Raw genomic sequence first — 26,671 nt, 5'->3', positions numbered from 1 at the left:
CGGATCAAACGCAAGACAAGGAAGAGACGGGGCCGCGGGTGGCAGCGCTGCCCCGGGTGCTGCACGCAGGTGAGCCTGGCTCAGCATGGTGTCCGCTGCCCCTGCCCACGGCCTGACCAGGGCGCAAGGCTGGGCAGAGTATGGTTTCTCCTTCGGGAGGCTCGAGGCCTGCAAGGCAATGAAGTCCCGACAAGCCCAGTGTCAGCTCGTGTCCACCTGCTTTCCTGTGTCCACTAGTGCCGCCGAGGTGCCCCTCTGGCCAGCGGCCCAGGGCCTGCAGACTCACACCACGGCGCTGTTCACGTCCACCCCTTTGTTGCTGTGCGAGGAGGTCATGGGATACTCAGCAACACCGGTGCCGTTTTCCTCTTTTCTCAGGGGTTTCCTGGGGGCCGGTGCAGCAGCGGGAAGGCAAGGGAGGGGGAGGCAGGGGTATCCATTAGTTAACGATGCCTGGCGAGGGGTATCTCACCCTCCTAGTTTTCCCGCCAGGCTCTGTTCCAGGTCAGCATCCTTGGGGTGCTAATCTTCGTGGGACTCAATCAGAAGCGGGATGTGGTCTTAAACTAGGGTGACAATATAATGTCATGCAAACGTAGCTGACAGTGAAAGAGGGGAGCCGTGAATAATGAAGCAGGGACAACAGGCAGGCTTTGGAACTGTTCTGGACAAACCAGAATGTACGCTCAGCCTAGTATGATATCAGGCTTGGGTTGGTCCCTTTGATTATGAGCCGACAGACATGACGATGAATATTTGGGGTGCAGACGGTTAAGACAGGAGAGGTGCCAGTAGTTGGACTTTATAATGTTATCTCTGTGTGATCAAAGGCAGGTGGAAAATGTGATGAAGTGGATGGTGGTAAAGGTGGTGGAGGCGGTGATGGTGATGACGGGTGGTGGCACTGATGGTAAAGGTGGTAGTGATGGTGGGTGGAAGTGGTGGTAATAGTAATGGGGGTGGAGGTCCTGGTGGAGTTGATGGTGGAAATGAGAGTGGTGGTCATGGTGGTGATGATGGCGATGATGACAGTGGTAATAGTAATGGTGGTGCAGTTGAAGGTAGTGGTAATAATGATGACGGCAGAGATGGTAACGGTGGTGGTTGTGGTGATGGTGAATGTCCAGACTAAACTAGTGCACCCCAGTGGTTTTCAAACACTTCACATCGAGCCATTTGAAACTCACTCCAGGGGCCCTTTAACCCCAGGAGCCATTCGTCTTACAAACGCAGGGCATTGGGAAGGCTGGGAGGATGGCTTTGAGAAGGCTCGTGCCCACTCCGCTGAGACTCTGAATTCACAGCACTGCTTTCTGGCCTGGCTCAAATCCCACCTCCTCTCTTGCATGGCTCAGGAGGCCTTCGGCCCCCAGCCCCAGGCCTGAGTGGCCACAGTCCCCCAACAGGTCCATGCCATACATGCTGCATAGCCCAACCCCATGCCACAATCCTGCTGTCTCTTGGGTGGATCTGAGGCCCATGAGGCAGCAGCTCAGACACCTCCTGTATCCCCAATAATGCTGAGATTGCGCCTGAACTGGCTTTGTGTGTTGTCTAAGTTGAACTCTTGCGGTCATGGTTGAAAGCCTAGGGACTGATTGCATCTGCCTTCTCAAATGTCCTCAGGGCCTCCCCAAACCCATCAGGAGAAGGCCTGGTAGGTGGAGACTGTTTGATGCCTATGGGATAAAGGCCTTGGTGATTAGTTTAGGGGAGGGAGGGTCTGTGAGCAGCTTATCAGTAGTTTCACGGGGTGGGACTACCAGGCCTGTTCAGAGGTGACATGGTTATCACATGTCCCCTGTGGTTGTCCCCTCTCACAACGGCCCCCTGAAGAAGACAGGCCTGAAGTTATGGGATTCATTTCATGGGGCAGCTGAGGCTTAGGGAGAGCTGTGACTTGCCCAAGGACCTCCCAGCTAGTTTGTGGTGGGACCTGGAACACCACCCACTACCATGTCCTGGTCCAGACATCTTTCTGCTGAATCAGCATCCTGCTGCTACTGATGATAAAGCAGGCATTCCCCCCGCCCCCGCCCCCTGCCAAAAGGGCTCCGTGGTCCAATCACCTTAGGAAGGCCCTCCTCCGTCCTCCTCTTGGAGATTCCCCAGAGTTCTCAAGAGTCCTCCCAGAAGCCTGTTGCATTTTGCTTTAACCCAGCACATGCTTTGTTCTAGGGTCTGAACACCCCATTTATGTAGATGCTTACAGACACTTTCTGGAATTCAGAAAGGGCTCAGACAAGTTGCCGTGTTTGTGATGGGCTTCTGGAAATGACGGACTCTGAGTTGACCTCTCCCCTGTGCCTTTCTCCCTCCGTCTCCTTTACCTTTCCTCCTGTCCCACCCACCCCTTTCCAGGGGCCTCAAGCAGCTCTGACCTCGCTGGGTGGGCTTGATTTCTGACTCAGGGAGTTTTACCCAGCCTGGAAAATCGGGTGTGGGCATGCATATTCTTACAGTAGGATCCTTTGTTGCCCCTAACATGAGGCCACCGATGGACTTAAGTGAGATTCCTAAATTTATCATTAATATAGAGAGATTTCATCAGAATCAGGGTTCCAGAAAATAGAGGCAAAAATCTCTGGGCCCAAAGATTTTTCTGTTTTTCTCCCTAATAAATATTCACTCTTGGGCTAGGTCTGAAAACTCAGCTGCAATGGGTCCAGGGCAGGGGAGATGAGGCTTAAGGGCCTTCAAGGGTGGATAATGAGGAACTTCCCTGGTGGTCCAGTGGTTAAGACTCTGCGCTTCCACTGCAGGGGGCACGGGTTTGATCCCTGGACAGGGAATTAAGATCCCATATGCTTCATGGCACAGCCAAAAAAAAGAAAAAAAGCGGGGTGGATAATGAAGAGATGAAGGGGTCCTGGAACTCACAGGGAAATGGACAAAGCCTGGAGGGCACAGAGTTCCTGTCCTTTTTTTTTTTGCTGTATGTGGGCCTCTCACTGTTGTGGCCTCTCCCATTGCGGAGGCTCCGGATGTGCAGGCTCAGCGGCCATGGCTCATGGGCCCAGCCGCTCCGCGGCGTGTGGGATCTTCCCGGACCGGGGCACGAACCTGTGTCCCCTGCATCGGCAGGCGGACTCTCAACCACTGTGCCACCAGGGAAGCCCTTCCTGCCCTTTTCAGGGAGTAGGTAGGAACTGAGCAGGATTCCTTCTGTCAGGAGGAGAGGAGACATTGCTAACGCAGGCTGCTGGCTGGGAGACCCCTTTGCATTCCCGGGGCCTTGGGGGCAACGGTGGCTCAGAGGGAGTGGCTGGAGGGACACTGGGGGCAGGGCCAGGAGAGAGCTCCAGGGCCTTCTCAGTGACTCAGCCAGCTTCCCAGACAGGAAAGGGGGTCTCGGCAGGGGCTCCACCAGGCAAAGAAGGCAACACTTGGCTGGCACAACACTGCCTCAGGAGCAGTCCTAGAGCCTGGGTGCGCTGAGGGGAGAAGTACCTGCCCCAGGGGCTTTTCTGAGAAGTGAACTTGGTCTGCCCCCCTCCCCGCTGGAGCTGAGCCCCCGTTCACTCTGCTCCCTGGGCAGCCCAGTCCTGAAGCCCTTCCGGGGTTCACTGGAGCCCGGTGGATGCTGGAGTTTTACCTATGGCAGGACAAGCCTCTGCCTTGAACCCCATCTCCGTCCTCTCTCTAAGCACGGCTCTTCAGGGTGACGCTGCAGAAGTGCTGGGAGGAAGAATCAGGCTCAGTAAACCCAGCTCCACCACTTTCTAGCTGTGTGACCTTGGGCAAGCCACTTAACCTCTCTAGGCCTCAGTTTCCTGGTCTATAAAATGGGCACAATAATGGTGTCCATTTCATAGGCCCGTGGGGAGGATTAAATACGTTAATGCGTGTCAAGCCCCTGGATGAGCATCTGGCATACAGTAAGCGCTCCGTAAGTGTGTGTTAGCTCTCAGTACTGCGGCTGGAAAGGGGTCAGCGGGGAGCAGCCAGCGGTCTCCAGTCCGCACAGACTTCCCACCTAGTGTGCACCCTGCAGGGCTCCTGAAGTGCTAGGGAGGCTCGTGCGGACCCAGCCGGGCCCCTCCGTGAGCCAGCCGGGGAGGTCCCGCTAAACCAAAGAAAGGCCTTTCCACCCGGTCTGTGTGGGAAGAGATGGGCGCAAACGGCTGCCTACATGGCCTGGTTCCTAAAACCAAGAGAAAGGGAAGTGAGTGCTTCCTTGGCTCTGTGCCCGACTCCCAGCTGTCGGAGGGTGAGGTCTCCCACCTTGAGACCCCACGCCCACCCCACCCCGGCCTGGTGCACAGGGGCCCCCCGTTCTCTGCTTGGAGGGCGGCGCCGATACCTCACTGCCTGCAGAGCAGCGGCTGGTCCAGCCTGGGCAGGGCGGAGCCCTCTCGGTCAACGCTGGCAAGGCTGCCACGGGCCCCACCCGCAGCCCCTGCTCTGTGGGGTAACTGGAAGCGAAGAACAGCTCTGAGGGCTTGAGGGGGAGGCTGTTGGCCAGTTTCTTGTCTCACGCGCCCCACGGAGGGTCATTCTCAGCGAAGTGAGGTTAGAGGTCTCAGACCCCCTCTTCCAAAGGCATTCATCCTCCCCACAGCCCACTCCGGACACACACACACATACCTACGCACACATGCTCACACACATACCACACTGCACGTACATCACACACACACCCATATGCACACACAATACACAAACACACATATACAGGCACACATATACGCTCATATATGCCCGCCACACCCATACATACATACTACACACACACACGCACACGTATATCACACACACATGCTCAGACACACACACCACACTACACACATCACACACACACTACACAAACCCACACATACATGCACACATATACACGCCCACACACAGCCATACATACACATACTACACACACATGCACACGTATATCACACATACATGCTCATACACACACATACCACACTACACATACATCACACACACACCCATATGCACACACACTACACAAACCCACACATGCACACATATACACTCATACACGCCCACACACAGCCATACATACACATACTACACACACACATGCACACGTATATCACACACATACATGCTCATACACACACATACCACACTACACATGCACACACCCATATGCACACACACTACACAAACCCACACATACATGCACACATACACACTCATACATGCCCCCACATACATACACACACTACACACACATATACACATACATGCACACATATATCTCACACACACACACAGGGTTCTACCATGAGACGCCTCTGTAGACTGCAGATTTCTCCAAACCTCGTCAAGAAGCCAAATAAAAGCCTTTCTGGGCCACAGAGGGCGTCCCTGACCGTGAGAAGCAGCAGCCCCATTCCCGCCCCGCACCCTCCGCCACCACCAGGGCACGGCGAGCCAGCCATGTGGCTGAGGGACCTCGCACTCCAGTCGCGTCCCCTGTGCTCACCATCCCCCCACCAACCACCAGGGCTTCCTTGTTCGGCCACATCTGCTGAGCAAGTCGAAGGATGGCACTGGGGAGGCTCTGGGACTCATGTCCTCCTCGGGACCTGGCTGGCAGGACAAGGCATCTGGATCTTACTCTGAGTGCAGTGGGAGCCATCAGAGGACTCCTTGTATCGGGGATTCCTGTCTACCCCGCACCCTGCCCCATAGCCTTGTCCCAATGTCTGGAGAGACGAGTTCAGGGAGGATGGAGCTTCTTGGTGACAAAAGAAGGCCTAAGAAGCAGGGACCCGTCTGAGTCTCCCATCCGCTGGTGCACCCCACAGGGCTCCTGACCCGAGGATCCCGGGCAGACAGAGCAGCTGGTCCCTACAGCCCGCCTCCTACCGCCAGGATGGGATTCCATCACCCGCCACAGCATGTGGACCCCTATGGGGCAGGGGAGAAGCAAAAATAAGCCCAAGTAAGTATCTCAGCCCAGGGCAGGTCAGGACACCCTGCACCCCAGCCCCTTCTGGGCCCAGTCTCTTCTGGAGGGAGAAGTGTGGTGATGGTAAAAATAATGAGAGATCCTGTGGCACCTGGGACTCAGAAGAAATCTGTGTGTTGGTCCCACCACTGGGACAGCCGAGAGGATGGCAGCGTGGCTCAGGGGAAGGAGTGCTGGCCCAGGAGTTAGACGGTTGAGTCTTGGTCCTGCCGCAAAGCACTGGAATCAGCTCTCTGAATCCAGCCCAGGTCCCAAAGGAAGTCAGCCGGCTTCTGAGCACAGCCATGCATCTGTGCTCAACACCGATGCCCAAAGGGTCCCTCCTTGGAGCGTACTACTTTTAACTTAATTCATGGTACAGCCAGACATGAGAGTCTCAAATTCCAGCCAGACAGGTTGGATTTGGGGGCCTGGGGGGAGTGGCACTGCTATAGAAGTGGCAGATGGGAAAGGCTGGGTCTCAAGCACCCAATCACTGCATTGGGCCCCCACCTGTCCCAAGAGGTGTTGGTGCAAAAGATAACCTCAGTCTCAAGACCCCAGGGATGCAAGATGGATTCGAGGTGAATTTCTTGCTCCTGGAAGTTCATGGCAAGTTGAGGCTGGATGAGGAGGTTCCACTCCTGTTCCGAATCCTGGACCCAGCCCACCTGGTCTTCCTCTGGCTCCTGCTCTGACCCTGACTAGGCAGCTCAGCAGAGGCCAGGGAAGAGAGGGCTGGGCTGCTGGGCGTTTCCTCTGGGGCGGAAGGGGAGGCGGCAGATGGCAGGGCCTGCCTCCTCTGAGGCAGTCTCAGCCTGAGAGTGTGTCACGTGCGTGTGGCAGGGAGGCCAGGCCTCTCCGGGCGTGACAGGGGGCTGCTGAGTCAGTGTGCGAGCACTGGATCTTGGGTACCGGGAAGGGGCTTGGCGGGAGGGGGCAGACACGGCAGACGGTCAGGAAGCTGATGAAGGGGTGAGGCCAGGCATTAAAACCGTGCACACATTATTCACTCTAAGAGCAGATTCTACTTCACTCACCCAGAGGGAGAGGAACAAAACGACTAAGTTTACTGAAATTCTACATAGAGTTTGTCATTTTTAAAGGCAGACTCTGGCAAGTCTGTACAAACAAGCCTCCATTAGCACCACAGGAAGTCATGGAAGAGTACCACGTGCCGGGCGTGTGCCAGGCGCTGTGGAGGAGAGAGAGGAGATGAGTGAGACAGGACGACCACTCCCCCGTCTAATGTGCCTGTTGTGTGCGTGTGCGTGCGTGTGCACAGTCACTCACGCACTCGTGCACGAGCACATGCACATGCAAACACCAACATTAACTGACCTAGAGCAGAAAGCAGAAATGTAAATCCAGGGAGAGCTACAACTCAGCACTTGGCGGGGAAGAAAGATCTACCCCAGCCCAGGGCGCCATGTCCGAGCAGGTGTGTTTGAGCTGGGTCCTGAGTGAGCAGTAAGGACTCAGCTGGAAGCCAGGAGGGCCGCTCCCTGCATCCTCAAAGAATGTGAGACGAGGGCTGGACCCCTCTGTGACCTGAGCCACGTCTCGTCCCCATCCAGGTCTCAGCTTCCTCCTACGACCACGGAGGTTTATTGGGGCTCAGACATCACAGGAATCTCCTTTGCCCTCCTCCATGGCATTCCAGCTGCCTGGGAACCAGGTATTCTTGACTTGCCACACACTCAGTAAGAGCTAACCCTCTTCTGGGCCATCCCAAAGCTCCAGAAAGCACGTCAATTCTAAAAAGAAAACGAACTTCACTAAACTGACTCGCTATCGAGTCTATGATTCAGGAAAGATCTTGGACAAATTCCACGATGGAGTCAAGCTAAAGAAATAAAGAACTGGAGTGGGAGAAGGAGAGGGAGAGAGCTGAGGGCAGCAAGTTCCCAGAGGGGAGCTTGGAAGGCTGCTGGAGAATGCAACAGCTGTGCATCAAGCCCAGAGAGCTACCATCCACCTGGAGAGGAGGACGGATTCTCCAAGACAAACATGGAACTGACAGATTGATCACCTGATGTATTTGACCATATTGGGAAGAGGCATTGCTCACTCCAGGGAAGGAAACGAATCATAGTACACTCAGCTGGGATCAATATTTACATTATCACTTACTAAGGGAGACACTGGCTAGTCACTGAACCTCTCACAGGAGACACCTATAGGAAGTGGATGGGAAGCGGGGAAGTGCTTTGTACGTCTGTGGGTAGTGTTAGGGTCCTGAACCTTGTGTCTGCTATAGTGAAAAGTCAATTGATAATGTTTCAGATTGAAAGAAAAGGTAAATAGAGTATCCATATCATTTAGAATATGCAGGGAAATACCAGAAGGAACAACAAACACCCAAAAGTGGTTGCCTTGGGCTTCCCTGGTGGCGCAGTGGTTGAGAATCTGCCTGCCAGTGCAGGGGACACGGATTCGAGCCCTGGTCTGGGAAGATCCCACATGCCGCAGAGCAACTAGGCCCGTGAGCCACAACTACTGAGCCTGCGCGTGTGGAGCCTGTGCCCCTCAACAAGAGAGGCCACGACAGTGAAAGGCCCGCGCACCGCGATGAGGAGTGGCCCCCGCTTGCCGCAACTAGAGAAAGCCCTCGCACAGAAACGAAGACCCAACACACAGCCAAAAAAAAAAAAAAAAAGTGCTTGCCTTTTATGAATGAGATTTGGGGTGAAAGAAGGACAATCAGGGGGCTGCTGGTTTTCTTAGTAGGCTGTGACTCATTTGACATTTTTAACTATGCGCATGTGTTGCTTTAATAAAAATTAAAATTAAATTAAAAAGTGATAATGAACGTTCAAAGCCCTAACCGTACTTTCTAACCATAAAGCTGCCTCAAGAGGCACGCACGGCACTCCTGACACTTGGGGTAGGGGAAGCACCTCTCCCACCCCCTTCTCCTCCTCTCCCTCATTACCCCAAGGCTCTCTTTTTTCCTCTTCATAGCACTCAGTCTTTTAAAGCACTTCATTTATTAATTTGCCAGTGTGTGTATGTTTGATCTGCTTCCCCCAGAAGGAGGGGGCGGGCAGGGACCCAGTCTTGTTTATCGCTACATCCCTGACATCTAGTCTAGGTCCCAGCACACAGTAGCTGCTCGATAAATATGTGTGGCCCAGCACTGGCTCACTGAGCAGCCTATGCCGGTCAGTGGGTTCTAAGGCCCATCAAGGAGACTTGGGTGTTCAAAAGTGTCTGTTCTCCTGGAAGCAACTCAACCACGAAAAGCTGATGTGCACGGGAGCCCAGCAATGATGCGGGTGCCCAGGCGCTCTCAGGCACACGTGTGCAAACGCAGCGTACTCCCAGGGAGCAGCATGCTTGCTTATTGTCTGCAATTAGCAGCCTGCAGGATCGGCCAAACTGTTCTGCAGCCTTTTATTGGTCTTTCAGCCAATACCCTGTAAATTAGAAGGAAATGGTTGTCAAGTGGCTTAATGGCAAATCGGTGGCAGAGGGTGAAAGACCCGTGCCATGCACCAGCAAAGGAAGCAGGGTGTTCTTCCTGTGCCTTGGGAGTGGGGGTAGCTCAAGGGAGGGGGCTGGGAGGGGTGAGGCCATCTCTGCAACGCAGGTGTCTGCATGAAGGGTGTGGCCGGCAGAGAAGCTGCAAACCCACCTAGGAGAACGACCTCACTCTTGAGGGCCCACAGGCCTGTGGGGTGCCACCTGGCCCTCCTACCCAGGCACTGGGCACCCCACACCTTGGAGCTTGATCTCCATGCCTCTCGCTGACTCCGGCTTGTCTGAGGTCCTTGTCCCGCCTTGGACCAAGAGGTTCTTCTGTCGTCCCTGCTCACAGAGCCTTGGTCTCCCCTGCAGGCAGGCCTCTCCCATTGTAATCCCTGGTCCTTTGGGGGGCAATCTGATTAACACCCACTTCTCCCCCTAGGGATGTGTGCAGTGAAGACAGGGGCTGTAACTGAAGCGCCCACCGCCAAAGCGCCCAGGCCAAGCACAGCCCTGGCCCCTGGCCCAGTATTTACACGTCTGGGCGGTGGAAGGACCTAGCGGCAGTGGTCCGCCTGCCATGCCAGGACAGAGAAACAAAGGCTCAGGGAACCGGAGAGAGGCTTGAGGGACCCTCACTTTGAAGATGAGGGCAGTGATACCCACTGAGCTGGGCTGGGGCTGGGAACAGAACGCGGGGGTCTTGACTCCCAGTTCTGGGTTCTTTTAACAGCTCCAGGCTGTCCTGTTGTCTGATGACGGGTACATGCCAGGCCTGGGGTGGGGAAGCGGCCTGGATGGAGCACGAGGTCCAGAACGCCCAAGGGCTCTGGGGCCTGACCATCCCGTGGTCACAGCAAGCTCAGAGCAAGGAGCCACTGAAATGCAGACCGCGTGGGCGCCCCACGGCTGGGAACCCTCCAGAATTTGGGTTATTAACAGGGGACTTGGGGGCCACTGTACGTGTTAGTCCCACTGACTAACACATGGGATGCCCATCTCCTTCCAAAAAACTTCTCAAGCCCCCAGGTCTAGGTGAGGCGCCCCTTCCTCTGGGATCTCCCAACCTGGATGCCTGGAGCACCTTACCTCCCAGCACAGAGCTGGGACCTTGGGAACATTTGTTGAGTCACAGGATGACGTTTGAGTCACTGAGTGTGTGTGTGGAAAGTGCTAAGGAGACCCCACCTCCCATCAAGGTCAATGCCCAGTGAGGGCACCATGGGGGTGCTCCTTCTGCATCTGCCCCCCCCGCCCCCTCTCTCTCATCCCTGCGGCCACAACCCACATGCCAAGCCGAGCTGGCATCTCCAGAATCATCTCCTTCCCGTTCCAGCTGATCCTAGAACCATCCTCCCAGCAACCTGGCTCCAAAAGGCTGTGATGTGGCCATTCACAAAGATCTCTTGGAAACCCTCCCCTAGGACTCCAGGCTGTGACAGTGTTTTTTTTAAGAAAGCAGGGTCTATCACTGAATTTTCCTGTTAATGGTTTTATAGCGACATGCAATGCTTTTGTTTCCTGAGAGAAAAGGCATGTTTCAGATGAATTATTAACCAAAAAGAATTGACTGTGAGCAAGAAATCTTCCATTTACTCGGGAGAGAAAAGCACACAGACAGCTGCCTGCGACAGGCTATCTCTTACAGGGTCAACTGGGGGAGCCGGGAGGGGGCATTTGCTCTCCTACACCGGGCGTAACTTCTGCTGCTCCTCCCCCAACCCACCCTCCCCAGGTCAAGCTTCCTTCCAGGAGGCTTCTGGGAGAACTGGCCTCTATTTCTGCCCCCACTGACCGTGAGTAGCAGCCCCTCCTGTCACTGATTATCTGTCCTCCTGCGCCAGGGATGCCCTCTCTGGACTGTGAGGGTCTGGACGGCAGAGGGCTGGGTCTTCACCCAGCGGAGGTTGCTGATCTGGGCGCTGGGGCAGAAAAGGGACTGTGCTCCATTTACTACGTGGGCCCGGGAGGCTGACACCTATGCAGTATCTCCTGGGCTCCTCTGTTTCTTGGGCTTGGCCAATGGGAGGCACCTCCAGGAGACCTGGGAGCCTGGAGAAAGAAAGGGTGGGGAGTTTTCTCCCCCCACCTGCTGTTTTGGGGCTGCATCTCCCACAGTTCCAACCACAGGTCCTGATGATTAGCCCTTCTTTCGAGTCTCCGGGCTCTCTAGGTTCCCCCTTGTATTATTTCCGTTGTCCTAGGGGTGCTAAGTGCTTCCACCGCTTTTAGTCCTGAAATGCTTCACGAATTCCACCGCTCGGTGGACCTGCCCACACCACTGGGAGGAAGCCCCGCCCACCCTCCGGGAAGGAGTCCCAGCCACACCATGGAAGGGATCCACTGAGCCGTCTGGGGTGAGTTCTCTGTCTTTCCAGGCGACTGACAGACCCGGGAACCAAGAGCCCAGAGCCAGCGGAAGGAGACGGGAGGCCCCTCCGGTTGCTCCAAGGGCGGTGAGGCGGGGCCTCCACACACCTGTGAGGGCCGCCGCTCCGCCGAAACAAGGCCACCGCTGGCCGAAACGCCACGGTGCGGAGCTGTGACCGTCAGCTTCTTCTGATCGGTTCGCCCTGCCCTCCTGCCCTTGGAGCAGGTAGCCCATTTCTTCAGGAGAGTTTGGGGCAGAGAGAGAGAGGCAGAAGCGACGCTGTACCTTTTGGAAGTGCCTGAGCTTATTAAGAAGATGCTGCAGCCTGTCTCTGGGGGAAGGAGGGTCCTTGAGGGGACTGCTGCCCCGTTCTCTGGCAGTGCCCCAGGTGGATCCCGCACACTGTTCCCCCAGAACCTTCAGTAGCTCCCTGTGTCTACTGCATCACGGGCCAACAGCTCCGCCTGGTGGGACAGACGCCTCCGCCGCCGGGCTCAGGGTTCCCTCCAGCCTCATCTGCCCCGTCACAGGGGCTTCCTGGTGCCTGGAATGCCTCCCCTGCTCTGCTTCTTAAAATCGTCCTCCCGCTGCAGCAGGCTCTCAGCTCAAATGCTGTTTCATCCCCATCAGAGTTCACATGCCTTCTGCCTTTCCTGCCTGGTCACCAGGACGCTCCCAGGCTGTTGGCCTGATGCAGCCCTGACCATATGCATGTTAAGACTTTTGATATTTTACTCTTTCTGCTTTTGAATTATTAAAGTAAAATCACACAGAACAACCGACTAAAAGGGTAAAGTTAAATAACTTTGGTCTTATGATTGCTCAGAATAGATCCTCTAACTTTGGGCCTTAGGGAATTTTTTTAAAACTTTCTTAAAAACATATTAACAATCCCTATGGCCCGCTGGCGTTTTGCAACATTATTGTTTGTCTTTTGATTTTATCTTCCCCTAACATTCCCCAAGGCCAGGGAGGCCATTTTTTTGGAGGAGGCTAAGAACTGGAAATCAAAGGACATAGCCAGAGCTACTGTATTGTAAGTGCAGGGGGTGTCACACCGTGGCCTATTCTGCCGTACTTAGGGCCCTGGACACACCTCAAACCTCCTCAGGCCCCAACAATAACCATATTGAGCTGCACACCCCAACTCAAGTGAGATGGTAGTTAACAGAAATGACAGAGAGTGTTACTGAAAGATAATTTGCTGTTTGGATCATTCATGATCCTGCTGGAACACTCCTATTCATCCTTCAAAACCCAGCTGAGGTGGCACATTCACGGAAAACCTTCTCTGAGGCATCACTACCTCTCCTCCCAAGAGAACCTCGCTCCCTCCTCTGTCAGCCTTCTTCCTCTGTCTTTGACTACGGAAACAGCGAAAGTTGGTGCAGTACTTGGTGAGCACGTACTGTATGCCAGGCACTGCAGAGTATACATATTATGCAGGCCATTCACAGAAGGCATCTCACCGTTCCCCAGGGTGAGACCGTTATTCTTGACTCCCATTTTACCAATAGGGAAACTGAGGGCCAGAGAGCTGATTTCCTCCTGGTCACACAGCTTGAACTGGAGTCTGAATTTAGATCGGACTCCGAAACCCAGTTCCCACTCCAAACCAGCATGGCACCCCCTCCATCACCCACCCTGCAAGGATTATTTCCATGCTCCCAGGCCTGGAGAGAGCTTTTCACAGCAGGGCCTGCGACTTACAGATAGGGGAGTTTTATACTGCATCGAGCCTGACATATAATTGGCGCTCATCAAATTGCTCGCTGAACCCCCTAAAAGGACAGGGGCATAATATCTGAGATCAACTTTAAATACTTCAGCAAAGAAAAAGGTACAAAGAAAAGGAAAGAGAGTAAATATTAGCCAGATCTTGGTAACTGTTGAATCAGGGTGAAGGTAGATGGGCGTTCACTGTACATTCTTTCTGCTTCTTAAACACTTAACAATTTTTATTATTAAAAAACAACCAAAAACAGAATGGGGGTGGGCAGAGGACCCCTGAGCCCAGCTGGGCTCCCCTCTGGGCTCAGAGCTGGGTGAGCACTCACCTCTTTATGGCTTTGTAGCAAATGATGACAAGCACAGTGAGAAACACCAGGGAGGCACAACAGACCGCGATGATGATCACCGGCCCCGACCACCAGCTTTCCTCAGTGGGACACGAGGTAGCGTTGGGAGCTGAAAGAGACGGGAGCAGCCTGAGTGTCCCCTGGATGAGTGGGTCCCAGCCGGCATCAGAGCTGGACCGTTGCGGGTGACACCAAGGCTGGTCTCACCGCCATCCATCACCCAGATGAAGGCTCTCCAACCTGTCCTGCTGTCCCCACCCCCGCCCAGCGGCAGGTGACATCATGGTTGGCCTCCAGCCAGGCAACGTGCTCTGAGCTGGGGTCAAGCACCGCACCCGGGGCCATCCATCCTCCCTTGGCATGAGCTAACTGACAGCAGGGTCGGGTTTAATTTCCCATGAAAAGTAACAGAACATCTCATTCTCTCAGTTGGGACATTAAATCTGCTTCCTCTGAAGGTGAGGGTGATGAGCAGGGCCCGCAGAGCACGATAGGCGGGGGAGAGAAAGGGAGGCCTGTCAACTTCCGTTTCGTAAGCTAATTTTTTGCAAGAGGCAAATTTTCTCCCTTCTTGGGTTGGTCCATGTGGTGGGTTTCCGCAGCTGTCTCAGCCTGCACAGGGTGGCCACAATTTGGAAAGCATATGACACGGGTGCTGCAGGGCACCCTTGTCGTTACTCAGTCCGTGGGGTCCTTGGGGTGAACCTGTCCTCCCCCTTGGCGTGAGCTGTGTGGGTGGACCCACACACGGGTGTAGATGAGGCTTGCAACAGAGCCGGTTTACTCGGCTCTGAGAAAAGCAGAGACATCACACAGCCTATCCCAGAGGCTCTGGAAGACCTAGACCCAACTGGAAGGAATTGCCTGGAATTGCAAAAGGAATGGAAGTGAGGGAAAGAGAGAGAGAAAAAGGGAGAGGGAGGGAGGGAAAGAGACAGGGGGCTTGTAAGGGAGGACAGATGGACAGACAGACATACAGACATTACTAGTTTGGGGCAGTTCTTCAAGACGTGAATATATGCAAAAGAATCAAAACTATGCCCCAGACTTAATAATAGGCACCTCGAGGGCTTCCCTGGTGGCGCAGTGGTTGAGAGTCCGCCTGCCGATGCAGGGGACACGGGTACGTGCCCCGGTCCAGGAGGATCCCACATGCCGCAGAGCGGCTGGGCCCGTGAGCCACGGCCACTGAGCCTGCGCGTCCGGAGCCTGTGCTCCGCAACAGGAGAGGCCACAACAGTGGAGAGGCCCGCGTACCGCAAAAAAATAAAAATAAAAAAAATAAATAATAGGCACCTCGAAGGGTACAACAGTGACAGATTTCCCAAAGGAAAATGACAGGGAATAGTAACAGGGAATAGTGACAGATTTCCCAAAGGACACCATGGGTGGCTTCATTATTAAATTACTATTATTGATGATGTTGTTATTGTTATAATCATCAAGGTGTAATTTACATATAGTGAAATGCACCCATCCTAAGTGTACCATCTGATCAGCTTTGACAAATGCGTCCACCAGTGTAAGCCACACCTCTTATCATGACATAGAATATTTCCATCACCCCAGAAAGCTTCCCTGTGCCTCCTTCGAATCAATCCCTACCCTGTTGGCAACCAGCAAAACCCTGTTTTGCTTTCTAAAGTCACAGATTAGATTTGCTTGTTCTTGAAATTCACATAAATGGCATCATGCCGTGTGTATTTTTGTTTGCTTCCTTTGTATAGCAGTGGTTTTGTGATTCACCCACATCGCTGCATATTTCAGTAACTGCTTCCTTTTATAGCTGAGATGTATTCCGTTGTATGTATATACCGCAATTTGTTTATCCTGTTCACCTGCTGATGGACACCTAGGCTGTTTCTGGGTTTTAACTTTTGTGAACAAAGCTCCTATAAACATTGGCGCACATGGTATAGACATACTTTCTTGATATGGACATGTGTTCCTGTTTCTCTCGGATAAACACCTAGGGATGGGATCACTGGATCCTGTGGTTTGTGTATGATTAACTTTGTAAGGAATTGCCGTGCTGTTTTCCCCAAGTGCTTGTACTCTTGTATACTCCTGTTGGGAACAAGGAAAGATGGAGAGAAGGGAGTGGTTACAGGTTACCAAACTGTTATCAAATTGTGGCATTGTTGCATCTGGATTAGGAGATCCAGGAAGCCTTTACGTGCTTCCCAGGGAACAGGTGCTAAAGCCCCATTAACAGGTGCAAGGTCCCCAGAGGTGGAGCTCAGATCCACACAGAGACCAAGCAGATTCAGAAACGCATCCTAAGAAATGACTGGAACAGGATGTCACTGAGCCACATGGCTGCTCTCAGCCCGGCGAAAGCCGGCCTTTAGAAACTGCAACACTGAAAAGACAGAGAATATAGAATTCAAAAGGGGAATACAGTCTAGAATAAGGGAGAGACAATCCAAAAGGATTCTCATTTTTCCCCAGGATGAACTTCTTCAGTGCTTTTTCTGTAAAATATCAAACACAAAATCCTTCCCCCTCATTGTTCATCTTGGGGGTGCCTCTGGCTTCGCTGAGTCTCCCCAGGGTGACTGGGGACAGATATTCCCCACAACAGTGGTCATTGCTGGAGAATCAGAAGGGCAACCAGATACACGGGGTCCCGGCCCCCAATGGTTTGCATTTTCACTGCCAAGGGAAGCGATTTTGTTTTCTGTCGATTCTACCACCCAGGCTATGACACCTCTGGGCAAGTGTCCAGGGCCAAGCCTGCAGCCCATGGTAACCCTCACACCAGTGGCCCACAATTTACCCAACACTCCCATGGCCGGGGCATTCATCTACCAGTGTGTGGCCTCAGCCAGGGGCAGCATCCCTCCCGGGGGCATTTGGAAATCCGGGTGTGGGGGCTGTCTGTGGTCGCCTAGCAGCTATGGATATTAACAACAGTGACCTGGATATTCCCACGCAAGGTAGACTTGTCCCTCCAGAATGCCACCAGGGCCCCTGTTGAGAAATTCCATCAACTTGAAACAGAAGAAAGGGTTGATTCTAAACTTCGTTTGGAATTAGACGCTAAATTTCAGAGTGCGTCTCGTGATGTTCTTTCCTTTATATTCGCTGTTAATGAGGTGGGAATTTCCTTCTTGCTGACTTTTTTCAAACACAGTTGATAATGAAAGCAGGGAGGTTTGTTCTAGAGGGTCCTTCTGCAGAGGGTCCCCCTCTAATATTCAGCAGTGTGCTGCTCACCACTTGCATGTGAGGAAACCACCCCAAGCAAGGGAGGTGTTTTGTGAAACAGTCCAAGGCATAAATCTTGGATTTTGCCAAGAAAACAGCTATTGTGTTCAAAGAATGCATCCTTATTTATCCTTGCTTGACTCATGCCTTTTACATTAGAAAAGATCAGGGGATGTCGGAGTCTGAGGAAGCCTAGGAGGTGTCATTTCAGAAAAGAGAATAAATGCTGAGGGTCGGGATCAAGCAGCTTTCCCAGGGGCCAGGATTAGGACCCCAGGATCTTTAGGCTGCAGGCCAGGTCTGCCCCTGCCTGAACTTCCTTCTCATTGGGCGTGGCCAGTACTACTTTCCAGATGTGATAAGACCATTTACCCTGTGGGCAGACGGATGGCTCACATTCGAGAAGACAGAATCATGAAGGTTCTCACTCATTCATTCATTTGTTCATTCATCCACCACACATTTACTAATCACCCTCTGTGCCTGGCACCATGCTAGGAGCTGGGAGTACAGAGGTGAATTAGATGTAAACTGCGCCCTTCCCGGGTCTCATGCCAGCTGCCCAAGGCCTGATCACCTTGCTCAAGGAGGCAGCAGGCTCCAAGAGGAGAGGAGACACAGGAGGTGCTGATGTGCAAGGTGAAGGTCACTTGTGGACGAGGAGAGGAAGCCACTCGGCGCCAAGGTTCAAGGGGAGGGTGATGCCTTGTGAGAGGCAGGTGGTCAGACGGAGGAGGGTGCTGAGGCCACCAGAGCGTGAAGCCCCTGACACGAGGCTGCCGCGGAGCTGACTTCTCTGTCACTCCCCCTCGCTCCCTGCCAAGATTCTGCAAACACGACAGACAGGCAGGAGCTGTCATGATATCTCAGGGGTCACGACACCCTCCTTCCTGGGACTCAATGAGGCTTTGTCTGCTGTATTCATTAAACACCCCTGATGCCTGTAAAGATAATGAGACTGGCAACCAGAGAGCGATTTAGAACAACACGGACTCAGTTTTGCTTTTTCGCAGTAGCTGCTGTCTTTTCAGTCAAGAAATGCAGCGTCAAAAGCTTATATTTGGGACTGCAGCTTCCGGCCAAGGTGGAGTAACAAGGCCCAGAGTTGGCATCACTACCCATCCCCTCCCAACATCCAAAAGATGTACCAAATATACAAAACAATGGTCTCAAAACAACGGACATCAAGGCAACAAAAGGCAGCGAGAGACAAGAAACAAAGGAGGTGGGAGTTCCCTGGAGGCCTAGTGATCGGGGGTTCCGGGCTTTCATTGCTGTGGCCTGGGTTCCATCCCTGGTTGGGGGGAACTGAGATTCCACAAGCTGTGCAGCGCAGTCAAAAAACAAAACGAAACAAAAACAGAGAAGGTGAGCGGTATGGCTGCCCCAGCTTACTGCCTGGAGACAGTTTCTAAATATCGGTCCTGGAAGGGAGATGCCGCCCAGGTCCAGCCCACGGAGAACATCGAGGAAATGGGGCCGAGAGGAAGCAAGACAGACGAGGCCCCTCCCCAAGGGCACTTGCAGAAAAGCAGAGGGAGCCAACAGCACCCACAAATAAATAATTACAGATTATGGTAAGTGCTAGAAAAGAAATGGAGAAGAGGCCGAGATGCCCCCACAGGTGTCTGGAAAAGAAGCAGTTGGGGGCAGAGGGGTCGCTTTGGATGTCCCCATCTGGACGGTATCACGGGGGCTAAGCAGACCAAGGAGGTTCCTGCTGGGGTGTGTGGACCTGCCTGAGGTCCAGTGTCACAGAGGAACTGCGTGAGGTCAGCTGCTCTCTGGGACAAGCGCCTTTCCTGTATTCCTCACTGGGGTATTTGTGTCTATCAAATGGGACGACAGAGACAGTGTTCTCGAGGGTACCAGGAGTACCTCCCTCCCTCGCTCGGCACCAACTCTGAGGCTGCTATTAGTCCCCCTTCTGCAGTGGGGACACACAGGCAGGGGCCTGCCAGGATTGAACCAGGTGTGCCTCGTGACAACACTCATGGCCAACTCAGCGCATCTTTACCTTGGACCTGGGGCCTGCCACTTCCATCTCTTCTTCAGAGCCCGCTGTGCACCGGAGATGTCTGATTGACAGGAGGGGAACTGAGTGGGGCATGAATGAATCAAAGGAACAGTGAGTTGGGTGGAAACAACCTTAGTTTTGCAAGGTATTTTTCAAGGATTGCTAGAAGGGAGTGAGAGCCATGTTCTTCGTTTTAACCTGATGTTTCCATTGGGAGATGGAGGCTGTGATCTATCCCTGGCTCGGCCTCTGGACCCGCACGTGGCCACCTGCGGAGGCCAGCCCCACGCTCACGTGGCTCAGTGTTCCTTGAGCGCAGCCTGATTGCCAGGCCCTGCTGGTGACCACGGGCATGCAGTAGCCTCTAGGCCATCCTTAGACGTCTCCAACTTTCACAGTCTGGTGACTCCTGCCCAGGTTACCCGAGTGGCTTCCCGACTGATGCCCAGGAGCTGGCCTTGGTCACGGCCAGGTGAGGAGGTGTGACCTGCACAGAAAGCTGCCACTCTGCTTCCTGCCCCTCACAGCTCAGCTCCCAGCCCACTGGGCGGATCACAGCCACTGAGCGTGGGCTGCAGTGTCAAGGGTCCCCTGGGCTGCAGAGACCGGTCTCCTTTGAGGGGCTGATGTCTGTAAACATGCTTCTCAAACCACAGCGGACACGCTCAGCGTTTGCGCTGTGGAAACTGAGGTCAGAAGCTGGCCCGGGCCTCACGACAAGGCCAGGGACTCGTCACCCTTGGGTATCAGGTGCTGCCCTGGGCTTTGGGAGCAGATGTGAAGGGGGCCACACAGCCCCGATCCCAGGGACGGTCTCGGGGCACAGCTGGCCCTCAGGGTGGGTGGGCTCCGTTTCACTTCCACACCCTGCCGCCCACGTGGAGGGCCCAGCATGTCTAGGAATCATGCACACACTGCGAGTTGGCGGAGTGTTTGAAGAGCCTTTAAGAGGATGGTTACTCTCGTCTTGCCTCTGCCTGCTCGCCTAAAACCCCTGCTGGTTTTATTTGCCTCACGAGGACAGCAAGGGGTCCAGGAACTTTGCTAGTACATCTGTGTGGTGGCAACACCCGGCCCCCAGACCCTTCAGACAAAGGAGGACACGAGGCCGGGAGGAGGGGAGGGGCAGACCTGGGCTTCCCGTCCCCCAGCCCTGCTTTATGTGCTGCCCCCAAGGACCGTGAAGGACCTGGATTCTCAGAAGTTCCTTCACGGGCTGACGGCCCTTTCCCTTCACTGCCTCGGGGTCCCCAGCCCCACCTCTGTTGGGCTGCTTGACACAGACCCCAAATCCAACGGCGACGGCCCCTCCCTCTCACGCCCCACACAGAGCCCATTGTCTGCGGGACACAAGGGACCAACTCAGGCCGCTGCTCTCCATTCACCGGCACAGGCCTCCACTGGGAGGTCTGTGCCAGGGGCGTCCACCCCCCTGCCCGGGCCAGCTTGGGGTGAGGCGCTCACTCGTTTCCTACCGGCACGTTGCCAGCGTGTGTGGCCGGACTTTAAACCACAGGTACAAGCTCAGACCTTGATGCTTTACACAACGCCCTGCAATCAGCCCCCGTTTCTGGAGAGAAAGGAGAAGTCTCGTTTGAGTTGCTCCAATGAAAGCAGTGAGCATCGGCACCTCAGCGCGGGGGCTCCTTCCACTCCTTCTCGCCACTGGGAATCTGGCTTTGGGTGCAGCACAGAGACCCCCCTTTTCCATAAGTCTTCCCCATTCCTCCCCCAGACCTGAGGTTCCCACAGCAGGAAGCCCCAGGCTGCCTAGTAAGAGCAGGCAGAAGGCGTGAATTCCCTGCTCCTGGGGGGGGCCTCAGCAGTTTGCCTTTTCCAGAACCCAGGGCCCCTCCCTCTCCACCCTGCAGGTTGGACGCTGCAGCCTGAATGGGGGTCCCTGGCCTCCAGGGCAGCCGGGGAGGGGCAGTGTTCCGGGGAAGCAATGCTGTGTGCCGGGCCGGCGCGGAGGGCCATCTGTCTTGCCCGCTACGCCTCCCGCAGTCCTGTCGCTGGTCTCCACTGACTTCCACACCCAGCCCGGGAGCCCCCTTCCTGTTCCTGCCAGCTGGGCTCTAGGGGCTGTTGCAGCTGAGCATTCCCTGGCTTTCGTCCTCTGTAGATGGACTTCGTTGGTCTATGGAAGCGCCGGAGGCCTTAGCCAGCCTCTGGTGAGGGGCTCTGCCAGGAGACAGACCTCAGTTGGCCACCAGGACTCCAGAGGGGCTGGAGCCACAAGGGCCAGGTGGGCTGGACAGCTCACTGGGCTTCACAGGGAGGGCTGCCCAGGGCCCCTGGACCTCCCCTCACTGTGCTACCAGTGGCCCCCCAAACATCTTCTCCGCCTTGGCTTCTTTTCCGCCACTGCTACGTGTGTGCAGCCTCTCTCAAATCCCCACCTTCTGTGCTGGAAGCAACCATCAGTGAGCTGCCCCCTTCCTGTCCTGCCCTCGTTCCAGGCTCAGGCCCCAGCCTGGGGGTCAGCACACCCTCTGCTCCACAGCTAGGCCACCAGTGGCCAGTGTGGCTGAGCACTCCGACCTCCTTTCCACCTGCCTCTCCCTGACTCCTGGGGAGCCCTGTCTGGTTATCACTGTCACCAGGCCCCTCATCCCTGGGGTACCTGCCCCAGTTCAGCACAGTGGCTCTTCAAAGGACCTGGAAGGATCTGGGGTTAAATTCCAGATTCCGACCCTGGGAAAATCATTTAATCTTTTAGATTTAATCTCAATTTAAATTCCACTATAAATTGGGAGGAAACAACAGCACCTCCTCCACCGGGCTGGTGCAAGGATTAAATGAGATATGAGATCAGGGAGCTCGCAGCAGACACCCCTCAGCTGCCCCCGCATCCTTCCCCTTCTCCCTTGCAGAGCCCCGGTTCTCCTGCTGTGTCCCTGATCCCCTCTACAGGGCCCAGGCTTTGGAGAGGCGGGACCAGCTCAGGTCTCAGCCAGGCCTGGTTGCTCTAGCCCTCTGCTCCTAATTGGGCCAGAGGTGGGCACGTCATGCAGTTCTGGCCAATGACACGGGGGCAACAGTCTGCCGGACGCTTCCAGACCTGTCTCCTTGCTGTTAGAGGCATGAAAACAGGCAGGCTTCTTTCCCTGTGGACACTGCCATGCCCTTCTTTACCACCAAACAGAGCAGCTTTGGGGGCGCTGAGGGTGCTGGCGTGCAGGGTGGGTGGATTGCAATGCGAAGTAGGGTGAGCAAAGACTGGGATTTGGTAAGGGGGTTCGTCATGCAGGTACCTGAGGGAAGAGCCAAAGCAAAGGCCCTGAGGTCACTGCGGGCCTGGCATGTTGGCATGACGTGGGCAAGAGGAGGACGGGAGGAGATGAGATGGCTCAGGGTCTGGAGGCCATGAGAGAGGTGTGGGCCTTTACACTGAGAAATGAGGTGCAATTGAGGGGTCTGGAGAGAGGGGTGGTGAGGTGTGACTTACACATTGGCTCAATCACTCTGTGTTTAGAGTAGACTATAGACCGTGTGTGGGGGGGGGCAGGGGGTGTGTGCCAGTGTGGGAAGCTGGGAGGATACTGCCGATAGCCCAGGAGAGAGCTGACGGTGGCTCAGATGGGGGTCAGCAGTGGAGGTGGTGGGCAAAGGTGGATTCTGAATATGTTTGGAAGGTAGGGTTCACGAAAGCTTGGATGTGGGTGTGAGAGACAGAGCAGAGGTAAGGATGACTTGAAGGATTTGGGGCTGAGCAAGCGGAAGGATGGAGCTGCCGTCAAGCACGGGGAAAGCTGGGGCAGGACAGGCCTTGCTGGGCGTGGAGGCTGGGAGTAAAGTCTGAAATTCCCATCACACACCCAAGGGAGATGGCAACCCAGCAGCGGGATCTAGATTCTGAGTTCAGCAGCAAGGGCTCTGCTGCAGGCATAAATTTGGGAGCTGTCAGCACCCAGTCCCGAGAGGGGATGAGATCATCAAGTGAGGGAGCGTGAGCAGAGTGGAGAGGAGGGTCCAGGCCTGAGCCCTGGGGAGCTCCACGGGAAGAGGCCAAGGAACAGAGAAGGAGGCAGCAAAGGAGGCTGGGAGGAGAGGCCAGCAGGGATGGGGGCCAAGGCGATGTGGGGTCCTGTGGCCAAGTCAGAGCAGGACGTCAAGGAGGAGGGGACAGTCCGCTGTGTCCGCTGCAGCTGACGGACAAACGCCACGAGGCTGAGAGCCAGCCACTGGATGGAGCACAACATGGCAGTCACCGCTGACCACCACACAGGTGGTTTTGCGGAAGCGCTGGAGGAAGCTTGACCGGGGCCATCTAGGAGGGGATGTGGGGAGAGGAAATGGAAACAGCAAGTATGCACAGCTTTTTGGTGGAGTTGTGTTGCGAAAGGGAACAGCAACATGGAGCCACAGCTAGGGCGAGCAGTGGTGGCAAGAGAAGGATTCTAAGACGGGAGATGCAGCGTGTGTGAGTGCTGGTGGGCGGGACCCAGGAGAGGGGGCGGCCTGTGCACAGGTGGCAGGAGCTGTGCTGTGGAGGAAAGGTGGGGGGATGACAGGTGAGAGTCAGTGGAAGCTGCCTTCGCAGGGAGGCCAGGCCAGCGCCAGGGCTGAGAACAGGATGGGGGAGGGGGTGGGCGTTCCAGGGGAGCAGAGAAGGTGATCTGGTTTTCTAGGAGGGCAGGTGGGTGACTGGTCTGGCTGGGGAAGGGAGGAGCTTGAAGGGCCAGTGGTGTGAGGGCGAGTCCAGTTCCAGGTTGGCCATTGTGCCCAGCCGCCTTCAGCTGCCGGCGGGGGGCAGCCGGGTTTGCCCAGCGTGTATGATGAAGTGGGTGCACCCAGGGAGTGAAGACGTGCTGGACCAGAGGCGGAAACTGAGGCACACCGCCTGGTCACGTGAAGACGCCCAACTCCACTTGGGTGGGTGGTGGAGCTGGGATTTGAACCCAGACCTCTGGCTCCAGGGCCAACCCGTAACTGCTACACAGACCAAAAACCAGCGAGCCAGCAAATCCAGGGAGCAATGCCGGGTGTGGAAAGGCAAGATCGGTGTCACCTTGGGCCGTGGGGAAGCCTCTTTGAGGAAGTGGCATTTTGGTTGAGCCCTATAGGGTTGGGGACAGGGGACAGCCCTACGGCAAGGTCCTGTCTGGGTTGGCCTAGGCTGCAAGGAAAAGAATGGGGAATGGGCAGCTGGTGCCCCAAGCCTCTGCTTCCCCCCTGGTGATGGGACCACCTCGCTAAAGCCCTGCTGAGGGGCTCTGGGCCCTTCCGTCTGTGAGTCCCGGCTGGTTCCCTGAGCTCCACGAGATGCTCACCCCTCTGATTTATCTACTTCTGCCCGGCGTCCCGGGCATGGAGCCAGCGTGGTGGCAATGTGGCCGCTTATCGTAAAGGACACGGTTCTCAGGATCAGCTCCTGGGGGCGGGGCATTAAGAAAAAACCCAATACATTATTAATAATTGTCTCCATCGTTCCTGTGCCTAATTAGGAAAGGAAAATTATGAATTGGATTGAAGTGTCTATGGTGGGGGCAGCCTTGGTGTTTCCCGATGCCAGGGAGAGGCCTGGGTGGAGGCCTGAGAACAGCAGGCCGCTGCCTGGGGCAATTAATTTTGCCTCTGATGGCGACTGCAGAGCACGTCTCCCCTTGTTCTTCACCCAAACAGCCCTCTTTGTGAGGCTCCTCAAGGCCGGGACTTGTACTCAGCAGCTCTGCTGTCTTTCAGGAGCTGCAGCCCACACTTTCTCTGTGCCCGGCCCTGGGGACCCTCCCCAGATCTGCCGAGCCTTCGGTTCCCACCCAGGACTGCAGATGCACCGCTGCCTGGAAGGGCTACGTTCAGCCAGCCTAGAACAGCGCAGCGCTGTCCAGAAGTGAGGAGACGGTGCCACAGGGGAAAGCTCTGGGGGACCACGTGAGCCCACCCTCATTGCCCCGACTCCTTGTTCGAGGACAAATCCATTCACTCACTCAACACCTATCTGCTAAGAGCCTACGACATGCCACGCACTGGGCTAGGTGCTGGGGAGAGGAAGGTTGGCAAAAACACACGGGGACGCTGCCCTTGTGGTCCAGTCTGCTGAAGAATGGAGACTAATTCACTAACCACCAGCTAAATGCACGTTTGATTCCTGCCTCACCAAGATACTGGGCATGTGCCTTAGGTACAAACAGCAGGAAACTACAGAACAAAGAAATAAGAATTCCCTGAACACAAAGACCCAACGTAGGTTGACGGAGCGCAATGGGCTCATCTTCGTGAGAGGCTCATGACCTTGGGACAGGTGCATGCTCCCAATGGTTTATGTTAAACGCCCAGCAGAGCCCCAGCACCGAGTTGATACTCAGTGCCTGTTGGGAGAACTTTCTCCCTTTCCAGAGGGCACTTAGATGATGGGGTCTCACGACTGCCCAGTCAGGTAGAATCTGCTCGGTCCAAACAGCCGTCATCACTGTGAAGAGGGGTTCAGGATCAACTCAGCCCAAGGGTCAACAAACTCGGGCCCACAGGCCAAATCTGGCCCACCACCTGCTTTTGTAAATAAAGTTTTATAGAAACACAGACACGCCCATTTGTTTACATATTGTCACGGCTGCTTTCTTGCTGCGTCGGCAGAGTTGAGTAGCTGCAGCAGAGACTGTATGGCCTGCAAAGCCTAAGTTATTTACTCTCTGGCCTTTTACAGAATGAGTGTGTCCACCCCTCCCTAACTTCCGGTGGTCTTCGGCTGACATTCTCAGACAAGCTTAGAAAACTGATCTGAGAGACCCCTGAAATTATACCGCCTATTTGCATGTTACAAGTACACGTTCCACGCCTTATTTTATATTTTAGAAAGTCCCTTTACTCCAAATGTCACACCAGTGCCCTGGTGGGGAGGTGTCTAGACATGTGACACAGGGCTCTGTTCTGTCTGGGAGTTTTAACAGTGACAGTCTTGACTTGGCCACACCGCACCTGCTAAGTGGTCAGGTGCCGGGGGCACAACATTCCCTGGAAGGCGGGTGGGGAGCATTATTGTGGTAATATGCTAGGTACCATCCGCGGCCCTGCTGCAGGGGCAGACAACAAAGGGCAGGGTCACCACCATAACATGTTGGTGGCTCTTCAAGTCAGGTCTAGGGCCCGTGAGTGGAGGCAATGGGACGGGGGCAGATTTAGGACTGACACCCCCAGGAGCTGCCGACACTAACTGTCCTTCAATGCAGCAGGCTGATTCCTAAGGCTGGGACTGCCCGCCGCTTTGGCGTTAGGCTCCAGGACGCTTCTGGCTCCTGCTCTGTTGAAAGGCTTAGCCTCAGCTTAGCAGCAGCACAGGTGGCTCTGTTCCATTCCTCCTCTGACCGTTCTAAGCGCACAGGAGAGCCTCTGGCCCCTCCTTCCTCCCACTGGCCCCTCTCATGGGTACATCTCGGGGTCTTTTTATTTGCTGGGCATTTGGACATCAGCTGCTGCAGCTGCCTTGCCCAGACTTGGCTGTGAAGGTGTGGGAGGTAAGGCGGGAGCTGCTTCCCACCTGCGCTGAGGTGCAGGGGGCATGCAGCTACCTTGACTGTCCTGGGCACCTGTACTTTCTTCAGAAGACTGCCTGGGGCTGCTAGAGTGGCCGAGCACAGGCAGAGAACCTGGGAATTTACTCCTCCAAAGCCCAG

General features: G+C 55.0%; 1 protein-coding gene across 1 annotated transcript in view; it reads right to left on the bottom strand.

The window, feature by feature from the left end:
* Window positions 1-282: 282 nt before the first annotated feature.
* PRIMA1 (proline rich membrane anchor 1) overlaps window positions 283-26,671 on the bottom strand; it is a gene marked incomplete at both ends in the record, with an annotated part of 59,259 nt that continues 32,870 nt past the window's right edge. The window contains 2 exons of the mRNA XM_082833857.1: window positions 283-385; window positions 13,811-13,940. Of these exons, the coding sequence (XP_082689983.1) occupies window positions 283-385; window positions 13,811-13,940 (233 nt within the window). The remainder of the gene's footprint in view (window positions 386-13,810; window positions 13,941-26,671) is intronic.

The sequence above is a fragment of the Leucopleurus acutus genome, assembly GCF_964270905.1.
Source record: "Leucopleurus acutus genome assembly, chromosome: 1".
NCBI classification, from domain to species: Eukaryota; Metazoa; Chordata; class Mammalia; order Artiodactyla; family Delphinidae; genus Leucopleurus; species Leucopleurus acutus.
This window is presented reverse-complemented; position numbering and strand designations above follow the sequence as displayed.